Source organism: Euprymna scolopes, chromosome 40, assembly GCF_053919585.1.
Source record: "Euprymna scolopes isolate OS-2025 chromosome 40, ASM5391958v1, whole genome shotgun sequence".
NCBI lineage: Eukaryota > Metazoa > Mollusca > Cephalopoda > Sepiida > Sepiolidae > Euprymna > Euprymna scolopes.
In genome coordinates, this window is record NC_136521.1 from 3909991 (window position 1) to 3926631 (window position 16641).

Below are 16641 nucleotides of genomic sequence, written 5' to 3' on the forward strand. Positions count from 1 at the left end.
TAAAGATTTCTACCCCAGCTATTCACTGGACATGATGAGGTGTGACTACATCTGCGATTGCTTCTATGAAATCATGCACGATTACATGCGGTACTACCACTGGAAGAACGGGCGCTTCAGGGTGAGTGCATCATGTTGAATCCCATTTGGGAATATGATCTTGTTAGCTTGTAAATATCTATGTACATTGCCAATTCTGTCTTTCTTGAGCATTGTGTCGTAATCCGTTTATTTATTTCTGACGTAAAATGATTTTAATTTATCGTATAAGACTAATTTAGTTTAAGCATTTATTAAGAAAGAAAAGAAAACATATAGAAGAAAGAACATTTTCTATAATGTCAATTGTGTTTCTACTGCAATTTTCAATTGAAAGAAAAGGAATTTGTTAACGGTCGTTTCACCACTAAACCACTAACTCGTAATTTCCAAGCCAGAGACAATATGGTTGCAGATTGTTCCACAGTACACAGTCGTTCGACAATTTTAAAGTTCGAAGCCAGCCATTCGTGCGGCCCATCGATCTTGCATAAAAAATCAACAAATCTTCGATATTGTCCTAATTGGCCAAATTTCATCTCACAGCATAGTATAATGATAAATAGAAATATAATATCTCTACACTTTGCAATTGTGGCTCGTGAATTGCTGAATACCAACTTCCCTGGAAGAGGGATGGGTCGTCGTGGTATGCACGAATGACCGGCAAAAAGTCCTGACTTAATGGCTTTTTTCTGGGGGCTGGTTGAAAGAGAAAGTCTACTCAATCAAACGTAGAAATTTAAAAAAAAAAAAACTTGAAGCACGAATACGTGAAGTTATGTTTACCATTCAGCAAGAGTTTCTTGTGAAATCAGTTAATGCGATTCCTGGTCGATTTGAAAAGCTAATGAATGCGCCTATATTGAATTATACATAAACTTCCATACTGCGGTCTGAAATGTTTAAAAAGTTGTTACAAACCTGCCTTGTACAACTTTTACAAATCTGGGTGGACGAAAAATGAATGAAGCAAAAAGAAAACAAAATGGCTGCCTTATCTCTTTATATGCCTGCAATGTTACCACCTGATATGCAAATGAGATGCTCATGGTTGGAGATAGAAGAGGCCTGATTTTTCAGAGAAGGGGCTCATTTTGGAGTTGGATTTTGAAGAAGAGAGTTCGATCAGCAGAAGTGCTTTTGAAGTTGAGAGAGTAATAGCGGGGAGTTGAGTTTTTGGACTAAGGAATTTTGGCAGCAGTGTGCCAAATCCAACAATTGAGACTTGACTAATCTAATCACATATAGCTTACACTTTCTTCTCATAGTCATTAATTGTATAAATCATATTTCAAAAATAAACTGTATGTGTTTTAAAATAGGGAGTTACTTTTCTATCACCCTGTAGTTTGTTTTTGTTCGTTTGTTTATTATTATTATTATTATTATTATTATTATTATTATTATTATTATTATTATCATCATCATCATCATCATCATCATCAATATTATACCTATAGCACAACACGCTGGAGGCTGGCATAAAAGGATCCGGAATGGAATCTGACATGGGATGCGGTGATATGATGTCATCCAATTACGACGTGAGTAACATTTCACATCTACCTACCGAATAAACAATTAATTAATTTATTGGGAAGACATAAATACAGTTTAAAAATGTAAACTTATAAATTGCAGCCATTTGTTCTGAATTATCTCCCTTGCATAAGAACTCTTTAGTCCATAGATAATTATCAAGACGATCTACTGCTTGATTATCATCATACGGCCATGCTGTAGGTGTATCAGAATTTTTGTAGGAATTTTTGACACCCCTAACACGAAACTGGGAATAAAATATAAAAATCTCGTAATTTCTCTGTTAAAAGTGGGTTATTTATTTTCTTTATGGATTATACTTCCAAAATAAACTATTAAAGTTGTTTTAAAAGTAATAGAAATATTTTTTTTTAAAACAGTAATGAATTTTCCGAACTCAATATTTTTCAATTTTTAAACTTTAAAAATCTATCAATTTTTCTATTGATTCTATTTTTACGATATTTTCAGGGTCAATGTGAAATTTTGTTCTTTCCGATAAACTGAATATAATATTTTAGACAAACGTTTTTTTTTTTAATTCACGCCCCCCCCCATTTTCAAGTTTCTATTAAAAAGTAAATAATTAATTTATGTTTCAAAGTCTTATATATCACAAATTGAAGAGAAAAGGTCAATAAATAATATATTCAAATTAAAACAAAAAAAAAACCCGTTTTTTAGAAATTTACCTGTAAAGTCCGAAGTTTAAAACCTTTTTTTAAAAAAAAAACACATTATCTTTTTTGTTTTTTCGTTTTTTTAATGAAACCTTGGTCCTTGCTCCTTTAATTGAAAAACAAATTAGGGCTTGAATTACATTTTTCTAGGAGTTATAAGCTTGGAAAGACAGGGGGTCGAATAATTCACGCCTCTCATTTTGAAATGTCTATTAAAAAGTAAATAATTAATTTATGTTTCAAAGTTTTATATATCACAAATTGAAGAGAAAAGGTCAATAAATAATATATTCAAATTTAAAACAAAAAAAACCTGTTTTTTAGAAATTTACCTGTAAAGTCCGAAGTTTAAAACCTTTTTTTAAAAAAAAAACACATTGTTTTTTTTTGTTTTTTTTTAATGAAACCTTGGTCCTTGCTCCTTTAATTGAAAAAAAATTAGGGCTTGAATTACATTTTTCGAGGAGTTATAAGCTTGGAAAGATGGAGTGGATTTATTCACTATTTTCACGAAATTTCTGATACACCTAGCCATGCTGTATTGTCGAACCTTTCGGTTGAAGAAGGTTACTTATTCTGTCCACATCGAGGTTCCATGAACTCGACTTACGCTCGATGTGGTCCAGCAACCAGGTACAAGCAGATTCGGAACGGCTTCCAATAGACAAAATTGAGATTTAAAAAAAAACAATAGTTAACAATTGACTGTTAACAACGTCAAAAGTTAGAATAATCAAAAACAATATGTGTTTCTGGGTAATTTTTTTTTTTTTTTTTTTTTTTATTCAATTTTCACCCCAAACAAGGCACAGTGCCACTTTGAAGCAGGGGGCTACTATTAGGGAATTAATTAGCGGGGTCATTATGAAGGGAGAAGAGTAGAAAGATGTTTGTTAACATTACACTTGAACTTCTGCATATCATTGCAGTTGGGAAAGCAGAATCCCGGAAGGGAGTTCCAAAGACCCGCAGTTCTGGGGAAGAAACTATTGGAGTAAAAGGCTTTCTTGCACCTAGGGATCTCCACTGTAAAGGGATGAGACTTAGTAGCTTGTCGGGTTTGTCGGGGGTAGTTACGTCGGGGAGGTACAAGTGTTTGCAGTTCGTCAGAGCATTCACCATTAAAGTATTTGTAGAACAGGCAGAGGGATGCAACATCTCGTCGATGGGACAGAGGCTGAAGCCCAGATGACAGTTCAGGACCTATCAGGTTTGCGACTCTTTTTTGAACCCTGTCCAGGAGCGAGAGACAAGCAGCAGATGCACCAGCCCAGATGTGACAACAGTACTCCATACATGGGCGAATGGTTGCCTTATAGAGGTATAGGATACTGGCAGGCGTAAGTAGTTTTCTAGCACGGTAGAGGGAGCCAACCTTCCTTGCAGCAGCCTTGGCAATACTCTCAATGTATCTATTCCAGTTCATATTCCCTGTAAACGTTAGGCCGAGGAGTTTAAAAGAAGTACTTTCAGGCAATGTGTTCTTGGCCATTGCTATTGGTGGTAGAGAAGGTTTCTTGTAGTTATTGAAGGAAACAAGCTTAGTCTTAGCAGCATTGAATGAGACCAACCATTTTTGTCCCCATTCCACTACGGATTGGAGGTCATCCTCTAGTGTTTCTGCCATTTTCTTGGATATGTGTTCATTTGTTTTCCCCTCATATCTGTTATAGAGAGTGGTGTCATCGGCAAATATACCCATCTCCGAAACAATATTATCAGGGAGGTCGTTTATGAATATCAGGAACAATAGAGGTCCAAGGATAGACCCCTGAGGCACTCCCGCATTTATGTCATATTGTTTGGATGTACGTCCGTCGAGGACAACTTTGATTTTTCTATTACTTAAGAAGGATTTAATTACGTTATGAATTCTTCCAGTGATTCCATATGATCTAATTTTCCTTAGAAGACCATCGTGCCATACCCTGTCAAAAGCCTTAGATATATCAAGGGCCACCGCTCTACCCTCCCCTGTTTTATCCAATGAACGGTATATACGTTCAGAAACTACAGTTAAGATATCTGCTGTTGAACGGGCTTGCCTGAATCCATATTGTTTGTCAGTCAAGAGTTTAGCAGCTGTTAGGTGCTGGACTAGGGCTTTATTAACTAAGGACTCAAATATTTTGGCGAAAAGCGGGAGGAGGCTAATGGGGCGATAATTTAGTGGGTCAGTTCTTTCACCAGAATTCTTGAAGACTGGTACCACAGAGGCGGTTTTCCAGCAGTCGGGAAAACAAGATTCGTTAAGGCATTTATTGTAAAGTTTGGACAGAACTGGAGCAACCTCGGCAGAGCATTTTTTTAATAGCACAGCCGGGATGAGATCTGGTCCACATGCTTTAGAGGTGTCTAGGTTTTTTATAATAGCATGTACCTGAGAAGGGGTGATTTTCAAGTCGTCAAGTGTGGCGTCTGTTCGCAGAGGAAAATCAGGGAGTGAGTGGTGTACCGAGTTCAGTGTGGAGATTGAGGCAAACCGACTGGCAAGCAGATTAGCCTTGTCAGTTGCCGTGCAAGCAACCTCATGATTGTTTATTAGTGGGGGAATAATTGACTGTCCATTATTAACTACGCTGTTGTAGATTTTCCAAAAATCCCGGGTTCCTAATTTCTGTGCTTCGATGCGCTTTCTGGTGGTTTCAGAGTAATCTGACTTAGCTGTGTCTATCACTCTCTTACAATTATTTCTAGCTTCTATAAACTTCTGTTTATTTGAGCTGGACTTATGTCGATTGAATCTGCGGAACGCATGCTGCCTTTGACAAATGGCAGCTGCACAAGCAGAAGTAAACCATTGGGGGGAGTGGGGCTTGCTATAGTATTTCCGTGCGGGAACATGTGCTTCAATAGCAGTTTTGAACCATTCAGTTGTCTCATTTGCACACTGTTCCGCTGGAAGAGTAAAGATATTTTGCCATGGGGCATCTCTGATGAGCTCCCTGATGGCTTCCCAATCAGCCTTTTTGTAATACCTCGTTGTTTTGAGTAGTGGGTCTTCAGTTTTAGGGCGAGAATTTAGGCTGATTTCTACCATTATCACAGCGTGATCAGCATTCCCGAGTGGGCTATGGGCATTTGTTGTACAGTCATTGGGAACTGTTGTCAGAAAGAGATCTAGAAGTGAGGCATGTTGATCGTGCTGGTCTGGGAAACGTGTCGGAAATGTAACCATCTGAGATAGGGAATGAGATATAGAGAAGCTATATGTGGCGCTACCAGCTACGTCTGTGTGATTGGAGAATCCTAGCCAGTTACTGTGGTGGACATTGAAGTCACCAAATACATGTATTTGTGCGCTAGTATCGAGGGAGAGTGCTATATCTATGCTGTCTGAGACTTTGTTTATTAGGGTACAGTCTTGGTTTGAGGGAGAGCGGTAGAGAAAATATAAGTAGCTAATATTGTGTTGCATATTTAGTCTGAAGCACATAAAGGCCTGGCCCTCTGATTCTAGTTAGGGGGAGGGTGTTTCGAATATAGACTCCAAGTCCATGCATATGTCTGTCCGAGTCCTTACGGTAGAGTGGGAGATAACCAGGCATGTTAAAGTGGTTAGAGGGTATGGAGGAGTGAAGGTTAGTTTCACTTAATGCTAAGATATCCGGGGTGTTTACAAGGAGAAATGACTCAACATCATCTAAGTTAGTTCTAAGCCCGCGGATATTAGTAAATGCAAGCCTCAAGGGAGGAGGCAGGTTGGTTTTCTTTGAGTTTGGTCCTGGTTTAAACGTAACTTTTGCTTGAGCTGTCATTTCATTTTATTTTATTTAAAAGTTTCAGTTAGGGTGGATGAGTGAGGGGGTGCTGGACAAGTAGTTGTGCAGAATACCAGACATGCAATACAAGTAGACCATCAGCTGTCCTCACCCACAGGATTGTGGCCTCAGGAAAGCCCACCGGGGATGAGTGCAATTTAGTAGATTAACCAACAAACGACCACACGAAAACTAAATATACAACAAATACGGATTAATAGTCCCAAAAATGGAGTGTTTTTATTAGCCATAAAAGAGCCCTTGAGGCACACCCAAGAGTTATCGCGAAATATAGACAAACAAAATTATATAGAAATCAGTCAGTTAGAATTTTTCAGAAAGTTTTATAAAAATCCTAGGCATCATTTTTTTAATAAGCACAAAAGTGTCAATTTTAGCCATTTTAACCTGAAAATCACCCTTAACGGGGGCAAACGTAGTTCTTCCGGAAAAACTGTTCTGTTACTTTTTTTACTCCTATCATGTTTAATGTTTGGGCAAAATTTCAAAAAATTCCAAGACGTAGTTATTGGGAAAAATGCAGACAGACGAATGGACAAAACTGAATTTATAGGCCCAGCCACCGTTTGTCGGAGGACCAACAAAGAAATTAAAAACAGGAAAAAGAAAGAAAAACGGTAATTTAGCAGAGAAGCCAAAAAACAAGTATACGAAAAAAATAAATATATACAAGAAATAAATGTTACCGTAGCCAATAAAAGTTAATTTTGTACCTACCTAGCTCATTTGTTTTGGTTTTCAAGTAGTTTTATTACTCTATATTCCATCTAAAAAATTCATTTTTTTTTTCGTGCGGATTAAAAAAAAAATGGTCGCATTTTTTTTTTTTTTTTTTTTGGAAAGCAAGCCTCGTTTTGAATTTTATTTTTTATTTATTTATTTATTTATTTATTTATTTGGTGGGGGTATTTTTTACGATAGTATCCAGCGTACTATAAAGGCATCAATTTTGGTACTATTTTACCATATTTGTCCAAAGTTTTCTGTGTATGTCTATTTAGCAGTTTTGCATGGTGCTGAACTCAAATTTAAATATGCTAAGGCCTTGGGGACTTTGGGGGCTAAAAGAGGGGGGCGGGGAATAATGGACTTAGTCCTTTCTTTTTTTTTTGCAAATTTACATATGTTAAGGCCTGAAACTGCACCGTTTGTTCATTTCCACCAGGATTTGACGTCCCTAGGGACTTTGGGGACTAAATGAGGGTGGGCGAATGCTGAACTTAGTCATTTTTTATGCCTCGTTCATTGTACACTCACGGGGGACCAGACATGCTTCACTTGTTTTTTGTGTACTTAGATTACATAAATATAAAACAGGATGGAACAATGAATTTGTCGCCCTAAAAAAACAACACTACAGCTTTATTTTAAAACTTTTATTGAAAAAAAAAAACAATTCAAGTAACTTGATTATATAGTATGGCTGACATCTATTCAATATAGCCACCTTCAGCCTCAATAACCGCTTCGATACGAGTCCAGAACTGGGAGCATGCCTTTTCCACAACCCCACAAAGGGGTGTTTGAAAAGAACATTATTTAACTGTAGACACAGGTTAACTTTCTCACACCATTCCAACACCCCCTGTAATGATTAGCACATAATCTCAATCAATAAATTGCATAAAAAACACTCATTTCGTTTCTGTTACAAACCTATATTTGAATTTCAACAGATATATCTTTTTTCCAATAAGAATATTAACTGCGTTTCATAGTTTTAAAATTACATTAACGACTATATGACGTCACTAAAATTTCCTTCTCTTTAACAGCGCCAGCACTCTCCCCCCCCCCCTCCTTTTTGAATTTTCAACGTCTTTTTCCGTTTCTCTGAAATAGAACTGCGTCACACTGTGCACGTGAAACATTTTCAAATATTATGTACTGGTATTTTTTGTTTCTTAATCTCATTCATCCAGAGGAAGTCTCGAAATAAAGACGAAACGTTGATGAACACATAATACGGTTTGTTCCTTTTTATTTTCTCTATTTTGTCTGGTATTATATATATATATATATATATATATATATATATATATATATATATATATATATATATATATTATAATAATTAAATACCTACAGACACTAATGTTTTATCCTTTCGGGAATATTCAGTACGGGGTGTCACGATTAACACCAGTCAATAGATTCGAATCCAGTGACACAAGTCATCCATGGCTTGATTAGAAGGACCATATCCATTCGGCTACCGTTAACTGCATGAAATAACGTTGAAATTAAACATTTTATTTTTAAGTGTTTTTTTTAATGTCAGTCAGAGTGATCTAATCATTATACGATGATTTATGCATAAGAGCTAAATTGACCGACTTAATTCAACGATAAGAAACCAGTTTCTTAAAGGGGCTGACATAATTATTTACTATAATAATTAAATACCTACAGACACTAGTGTTTCATCCTTTTGGGGATCTTCAGTGCAGGGTGTCACGATTAACATCAGTCGATAGATTCGAACCCGGCGACACAAGTCATCTTAGCAAGGATCGTATCCATTCGGTTACCGTTAACCGCGTGAAATAACGTTGAAATTAAACATTTTTTTTATGTTTTTTACGTCAGTCAGAGTGATCTAATTTATATATATATATATGTATATATATATATATATATATATATAACTACTTCATTTACTAACTTAAAATTAATATACGAAAGTATAGATTTATGCGTAAACTTTAAGTATTTACTTCAAAAGTGCTCAATACGTAGGTGGAGCTAGTTAGTAATTTATAAAATATATATGGCGATTAAGCTACACTGAATATTCGGCGTTTCATCCACTCTAGGATTCGTCAGGCTTATGCCCGAATTCTGTGGTTGTTTCTCGTTTTATATGGTCCTTTATATGTTGAGGATTTTAGTTAGCCAATCAGCTTTCTAGTATCCACCGCGCCCCTTCCTATCAGCCAATGGGCATGCATTTTATCGAACAAGGGATCTGTTTTAGAACATATATATATATATATATATATATATATATATATATATATATATATATATATATATATATATATATATCGGACCATTTAGGATAGTATAGGTTAGTGTTAGGAATTTTTCGTAAGTTTAGCTTAGCTAGAGTGTGCATATCGTCATAAGGCCCCTCTCCTTTTTAGTTTTGTCCCTGTCCCCCCTCCCCGTGTTTTTTTCTTTGCCCCTCTCTTTTTGGATCGATAATCTTCATCCCCGACCCCATTTAGGTAACAGATCGGCTGTTTTGTCAGTGATGTAGGCCCACTTTCGAAGTGTTTAAATAAAGTCAGTTTTCGTGGGGGGCTACACCTTTTTTTGACTGATAAAACTACTTATCTGCCACAATTAGTAGGGGGGACCCCACATCATTTATATATATTATTATTTCGGGTTTAATTAGGATTTTCATGGAGATAATCTGGTTGTATGGTGTAAAAATGTCTAGTTAAGTTAATAATATGTCAGTTAGGTCCATATTAACAACCAGCTCCCTCTTCGGCCTTGTGCCACACTTTATGTTAATTTTTTTTTTTTTTTTTTTCATAAATAAATGATAATCGACTTTTACTCATTTTAAAACTTTCAGAACTATATGTACTGGCGATATATGAATACCTTCAGCAGGATCATGCCCTTCATGGAGAGGATTCTGAGCATGCGCAATGGTAGCATCCAGTTCTTCACAGGTGACATGGTAAGTCGGAAAACTATTTATTCAATAATAATATATTAGTATTTCTATTTTGTCTGAAATTTTATTTCGGTTTTTAAAGTTACTTGTGTGTGTGTGTGTGTGTGTGTGTGTGTGTGTGTGTGTGTGTGTGTGTGTGTGTGTGTGTGTGTGTGCGTGCGCACGCGCGTGTGTGTGTGTTTGTGTGTGTGTTTGTGTGTGTATTTGTGTGTGTGCGTGCGTGTGTGTGTGTTTGTGCGTGTGTGTGTGTGTGCGCGCGCGTGTGTGTGTGTTTGTGTGTGTGTTTGTGTGTGTGTATTTGTGTGTGTGCGTGCGTGTGCGTGCGTGTGCGTGCGTGTGTGCGTGTTTGTGCGTGTGTGTGTGTTTGTGTGTGCGTGTGTGTGTGTGTGTGTGTGTGTGTGTGTGTGTGTGTGTGTATCGCTGTGTGCCTATGTGTGCCTCTGTGTGTGTGCGTTTGTGTGTCTCTGTGTGTATTGTGTGTGTTTGCCTCTGTGTGTGGGGGAGGAGGGGGACAATTAATTGGAATTGGAACCGAGAAGCGGAAAAAATTAGAAATTTGGAGAGTACTGGAATCAATACCGAAAGTGGACAAATCAGAAATTTGGGAGGTATGGGAATCGGAAAAATCCGAGCCTATTTTCCGACGCCAAAAACGATTCTTTCTATGGTTTTTTTTAGGTTTTTTTTTTTTTTTTTGTGTGTAAAATTAATAGGATAGCGCGTGTGTTATTTATTTTTTGTGTCAGGCTTACATCCGAGTGACTGTCGTTTAATTGTTATGGACTTCCATTTCTTGTAATAAATAATTTTACCAAGAATTTTTGCTTTCGGTTCCGATTATAGCTGATGGCACTCGAGTCATTTATTTTTTTATATTTTTTATTTTTTAGATCATAACTTTATAAAAATCGATGGAACATTAACGATATAAAAATATATACGAAATCTGCAAGAATTAAAATATCATATTTATTTATATGTATTTTACGACCGGACTACGCAGGGCGTCCCTGCTAGCTTCGATAAATACCAAATTAGCACCATGCAGGGGGAGTGTGCATAAGCAACTACCAACCATGGTACTACGATATAGTGCCACATATACTAGCAGGACCCGTGGAAATTCCACGGAATGAGAAATACTTTTAACCAACAATAACAACTATAACACGATCAACCGGTCACTTGTGTGTGACCACCCACGTGTTACACTAAATGTCTTAGAAACGGTTCCATGAAGATGAGACGATGGGTTAGTCATCAGGGTCTGAGTATCAAGTAGAAACGCATATCTGGATGTGGGTGTGGCTCCTTCTTCTCTTGGAAAAAACGTCTTGACCTTTGGTAGCATTCTGGTTGGAACCTTCCCTGTCCTCAGAGCTGCTTCATTCTTTAATGCAAACATTTATGACAGACACAAAAAACGACGTACGACAAAAAAAAAACGCACGTAATATATGAGAAATATAATTGACTATTTATTTTATGAAATGTATACAATGTATATATATATATATATATATATATATATATATATATATATATATATATATATATATATATATTATTATACTGTTGGTAGAATTTTTCAGTAACTCATAACAACAACACAATATGTCATTCCAAAGAGTGCTCAATGCATGAAACAGAGCAATATATTGATTGTTGGAGAGCTATTGGCTACACATTAGCAAACGTGTTTCAATGACCCACTAGCAGGGAAAATCACCGCATCAGGTTTTTGGCCTGATGAGGTGATTTTCCCTGATATATATATATATATATATATATATATATATATATATATATATATATATATATATATATATATATATTTCATTTAACTTTCTTGGACTTACATTTTTGGATTTTACCGTCATTGGATACTTTACCTTACACCAGACTTAACGTGAAATCATTTTTTTCTTCACCATATTCCCTCTGCTTCACTTTTTGTTATCAAGTAAGATCTTTGACTTACTTGCAGTTTCATCAAATACTTTTGTATACAAAATCCGATCCCGCATTTTGCTAATTCCTACCTTCTGATGAGAAGGAAAGTATTTCTTCGAAACTCCGCGGATTAAGGGCTATCCACTTATTAAGTGTTTCGTTTTCATATTAAACATGTTTTTTAAACTCTTTTTCAAAGTGTTTTTAACAAGACAAGGTTCAAAAGAGAGTCGCCAATCTGATAGACCCTGAACTGGCATCTAAGATTCAGCCACTGTCCCATCGACGAAACGCTGCATCCCTCTGCCTGTCCTACAAGTATTTTAATGGTGAATGCTCTGACGAACTGCAGACACTTGTGCCCCCACGATGTAGACACCCTCGACAAACCCGACAGGTAGCTAAATCTCACCCACACACAGTAGAGATCCCTAAATGTAAAAGATCTTTTTACTCCAATAGTTTCTTCCCCAGAACCGCTAGACTCTGGAATTCCATTCCAGGTCCCTGCTTCCCTAACTGTACTGACATTCAGAAGTTCAAGTGTAACGTGAACCGACATCTTGCTGCCCAAATTCCAACATAGTGCCCCAGTAGTTGCTGCCCCTGATAGTAGCCCCCTACACCAAAGTGGCAATGTGCCTTGTTTGGGGTGAAAATGTAATAAAAAAAATTTTTTTTTTTAAATTGACTATTTATTTTATAAAATGTATACAATATATATATATATATATATATATATATATATATATATATATATATATATATATATATAGTTGTGCGCAAAAGTATTCGACCCCTACCAAAATTGTCTTATTTCTTTGAATGGATACTTCAATAATCTTTAAAACCTTCTTTAACGACTAAGTTCAAATAAACTGTATAGTTTTCAACAAAAAATAATAAAAAGTAATTGGTGCTTGATAATATAAATAAATTTATTTACAAAAATAAAAATATGGATGTTGCAAAAGTATTCGACTCCTTTTCATTAATACTTGGTTGAAGCTCCTTTGACCTTGATTACTGCAAGTAAACGTTTCCTATAACATCTAACGAGACTTCTACATCTGTCCACTGGAATTTTAAGCCACTCTTCTTGACAGTACTGTTTTAATTCAATCAAATTAGATGGTTTTCTTTTATGTACCGCAATTTTTAAATCATGCCATAAGTGCTCAATCGGATTTAGGTCTGGAGACTGGGAAGGTCATTCTAGAACTTTCACCTTATTATTCTTTAACCATGCCTTAGTGCTCTTTGAAGTGTGTTTAGGATCGTTGTCCTGTTGAAAGGTATACCTCCTTCCATGCCCCAACTGGTTCGCAGACGGAACAAGTTTTTCTTTCAGTATGGACTGATATTTTACTGAATCCATTCTTCCATCGATTATGGTTAATCTTCCCGTTCCATTTATACTGAAACAGCCCAACACCATGATTGATCCACCTCCATGCTTAACGGTTGGAACGGTATTCTTCACATTATAAGCAGTATTTTCTTTTCGCCAAACATAGCGTTGCTGGTTGCGTCCAAATAGTTCCACTTTCGTTTCGTCTGACCAAATTATATTATTCCAGTAATCAATAGGCATTTCTAGGAACCTTTTTGCAAAATTTAATCGAGCCTTTTGATGAGCTTTGGAAAGTAAGGGCTTCCTTCTGGCAATGCGTCCATGCAATCCGGCACGATTTAATGCCCTACGAATAGTTGACAAGTGTACATCTGAGCCAGCATTCTTCAAATCGTTCTGCACGTCCTTTAGGTTAGATTTAGAGTCTATTGAAACTTGTCTAACAATTTTCCTAGCCCCACGTATCGTAATTTTTCTTGAACGACCTGATCTTGGAAGACTTGATACAATCCCTTTTACTTTCCATTTTTTGATAATGGACATAATAGTCGACCGTGGTATAGAAAAACGTTTGGAAATTCTTTTATAACTTCTCCAGACTGGTAGGCATCGATTACTTTCTTTTTAATGTCTTCAGAGTACTCTTTGTTCTTTGTCATAGTTGCAGATTTGTTGACGTTGAAAAAGAATTTTTTTTTACTTGAAACAATTATTCAATCATTCAATATGGCATTGAAGTTCAATTTGAACTGATTTTAGATTAAGTAGAGTCATAAATATTATTTATAGGAAATAAATACAAGGTCAGACTAAAATAATAAACTTAATGACGCTTTTATTTAAACTTTAAATTAAAGGGGTCGAATATTTTTGCAACATCCATATTTATATTTTTTGTAAATAAATTGATATATATTATTAATCTCGAATTACTTTTCCTCATTTATTGTTGAAAAATATACAATTTATTCATAATTAGCCGTTAAAAGGCGTTATGAAGATTTTGGAAGTATAGATTCAACGAAACAAGAAAATTTAGACAGGGGTCGAATATTTTTGCGCACAACTGTATATATATATATATATATATATATATATATATATATATATATATATATATATATATAACTACTTAATTTACTCACATGAAATTTATATACGAAAGTATAGATTTATGCGTAAACTTTAAGTATTTACTTCAAAAGTGCTTAATACGTAGGTAGAGCTAGTTAGTAATTTATAAAATGTATATGGCGATTAAGTTACACTGAATATTCTGCGTTTCATCCACTTCCGCGTTTCATCCACTCTAGAGTGGATGAAACGCGGAATATTCAGGGTAGCTTAATCGCCATGTACATTTTATAACTTACTATATACATATATATATATATATATATATATATATATATGCATATATATATATACTTAATTTACTCACATAAAATTAATCTACGAAAGTATAGATTTATGCGTAAACTTTAAGTATTTACTTCAAAAGTGCTCAATACGTAGGTAGAGCTAGTTAGTAATTTATAAAATACATATGGCGATTACGCGGAATATTCAGTTTAGCTTAATCGCTATATATATTTTATAAATTACTATATATATATATATATATATATATATATATATATATATATATATATATATATATATATACCAAAAGAGAGTCGCCAACCTGGTATGTCCTAATCTGTCATGTAGGCTTCAGCCTCTGCCCCATCGACGAAATGTTGAATCCCTCTGCCTGTTCTACAAGTACTTTAATGATGAACGCTCTGACGAACTACAAGCACTTGTACCCCCTCGACGTGAATACCCTTGACAAACCCGATAAGCAGCAAAATCCTACCCCTTCACAGTAGAGACCCCTAGGTTTAAGAGAGCCTTCTACTCCAATAGTTTCTTCCCCAGAACTGCTAAACTTTGGAAGTCCCTTCTGGGATTCTGCTTTCCCAACTGTACTGACATGCAGAAGTTCAAGTGTGATTTCAACAGACATCTTGCTACTTATCTTTTTTCATAATACCCCTGCAATTTATGCCCCCGATATTAGCCCCCCCCCTACTTTAAAATGGCACTGTGCCTTGTTTGAGGGGAAAATTGAATAAAAATAAGAGAAAAAAAATATATTACAATATTAACAAACAATTTACAGATCATACAATTGAATTTCACCTTTACTTTTTTAAAACTAACTAACCTTAACTAGTGTTGAGAGAGAGGGGATGCCCCCCTCATTTACGGAGAGACAGAAATAAGCGTCTTTCCCCATGCTGTCCGGACGAAAAAGAGAGAGAAAAGGAAGGGTATTATGGGATTTGCATTGCTGGCCAAATCACGGCCATTCAGGGGGTGGGGGTGCTACTAACTACCAAAACCGGGGCACTAAGATATAGTGCTACAATTGAACATTTCTTCAGATCAGTCACCCTGAAGAAGTCTTTTAAATGAAGACAAAACGCTGGAATATCATTTCTATTTTATTTATTTATTTTTTTTTTCATCATTTATATATTTTGCATTTTTTTTCAGATGATGTGGTGCGATATGATGTTCTACTGTTGCATGGAGCACATATACATGGAGAATCCGTCTGTGTTCCGCAGCTATCCAAGAATGATGAGTCTTTACAATCGTGTAGCCGGTCACCCCAAGATCTGCAGTTACCTGAAAAACCGATGCCAGACCTTTTGGTAAAGAATGGATCGAAAAGGACGGTGCAGCCGTACAATTTTCAATTTACAAAAATGAATCGATGACCTTTTTTTTTTTCCAAATTTCTTATTTTTCTCAAACTGGGGATGTCAAACATTCACCTGCTATCATAGATATTCCAACCGAGGGATCTTTTTAAGATTCTGATCGTCCCTTCAAGTGCGATTGTTGGAATCACTGTTGCACTTGGTTCACAGGGTATATTTGCGTGATAGTTTTTTTTTTAATTCTTCTTCATGAATCCAGTTGCTTCTATAATTACCGGAATGATGGAGATCTTCCTAAGATTCCAGTTTCTTTTCATGTCGTACATAAGACCTTGATAACAACATATGTGTGAAGGGGAAATGTAAGACATTTTCATGAATAAATAAATTTTCATTATTAAGATCTTTTTTTTTTTTTTTTACTTAAATTCCATTTTTTAATTTTAAGTTTTTTTTTTTTTTTATTGCATACAATTATTTGATATTACTATTTTAGGCTAAAATTTTTTAGTCTTTTCACCCCAAACAACGAATATTTCCACTTAGAACGTATCTAGTGGGGGAGTTGAGCAGGGACGTGTCTGATCACTAGGGCTATGACAAGAGAATATTCTTTTCATTGTTTTGACTCTTGGGTATATATCCGACACAGTTAGACACAGTTAATCAATCGAGAACCACATCACTCTATATAAAAACATAAGATATTAACTGGTATATACTTGAGAGTCAAAATAATGAAAATAATATGCTGTTGTCATAGCCCTACAGCTCACATTACAATTAAACATCGTAACGGTATCCACAGGGTGAAACGATAAAATTGTTGCCATAGAAAATATGATATGATTCCATTTCCGTTTAATGAAAACCAGTTTTTTTT

At 35.6% G+C, this 16641-nt stretch overlaps 1 protein-coding gene across 1 annotated transcript in view; it reads left to right on the plus strand.

The window, feature by feature from the left end:
* LOC145265301 (S-crystallin SL20-1-like) overlaps positions 1–15753 on the plus strand; it is a 29450-nt gene extending 13697 nt beyond the window's left edge. Inside the window, exons 3-5 of the mRNA XM_080121077.1 lie at positions 6–121; positions 9636–9743; positions 15589–15753. Coding sequence (XP_079977203.1) covers positions 6–121; positions 9636–9743; positions 15589–15753 — 389 coding nt within the window. The remainder of the gene's footprint in view (positions 1–5; positions 122–9635; positions 9744–15588) is intronic.
* Positions 15754–16641: the final 888 nt, after the last annotated feature.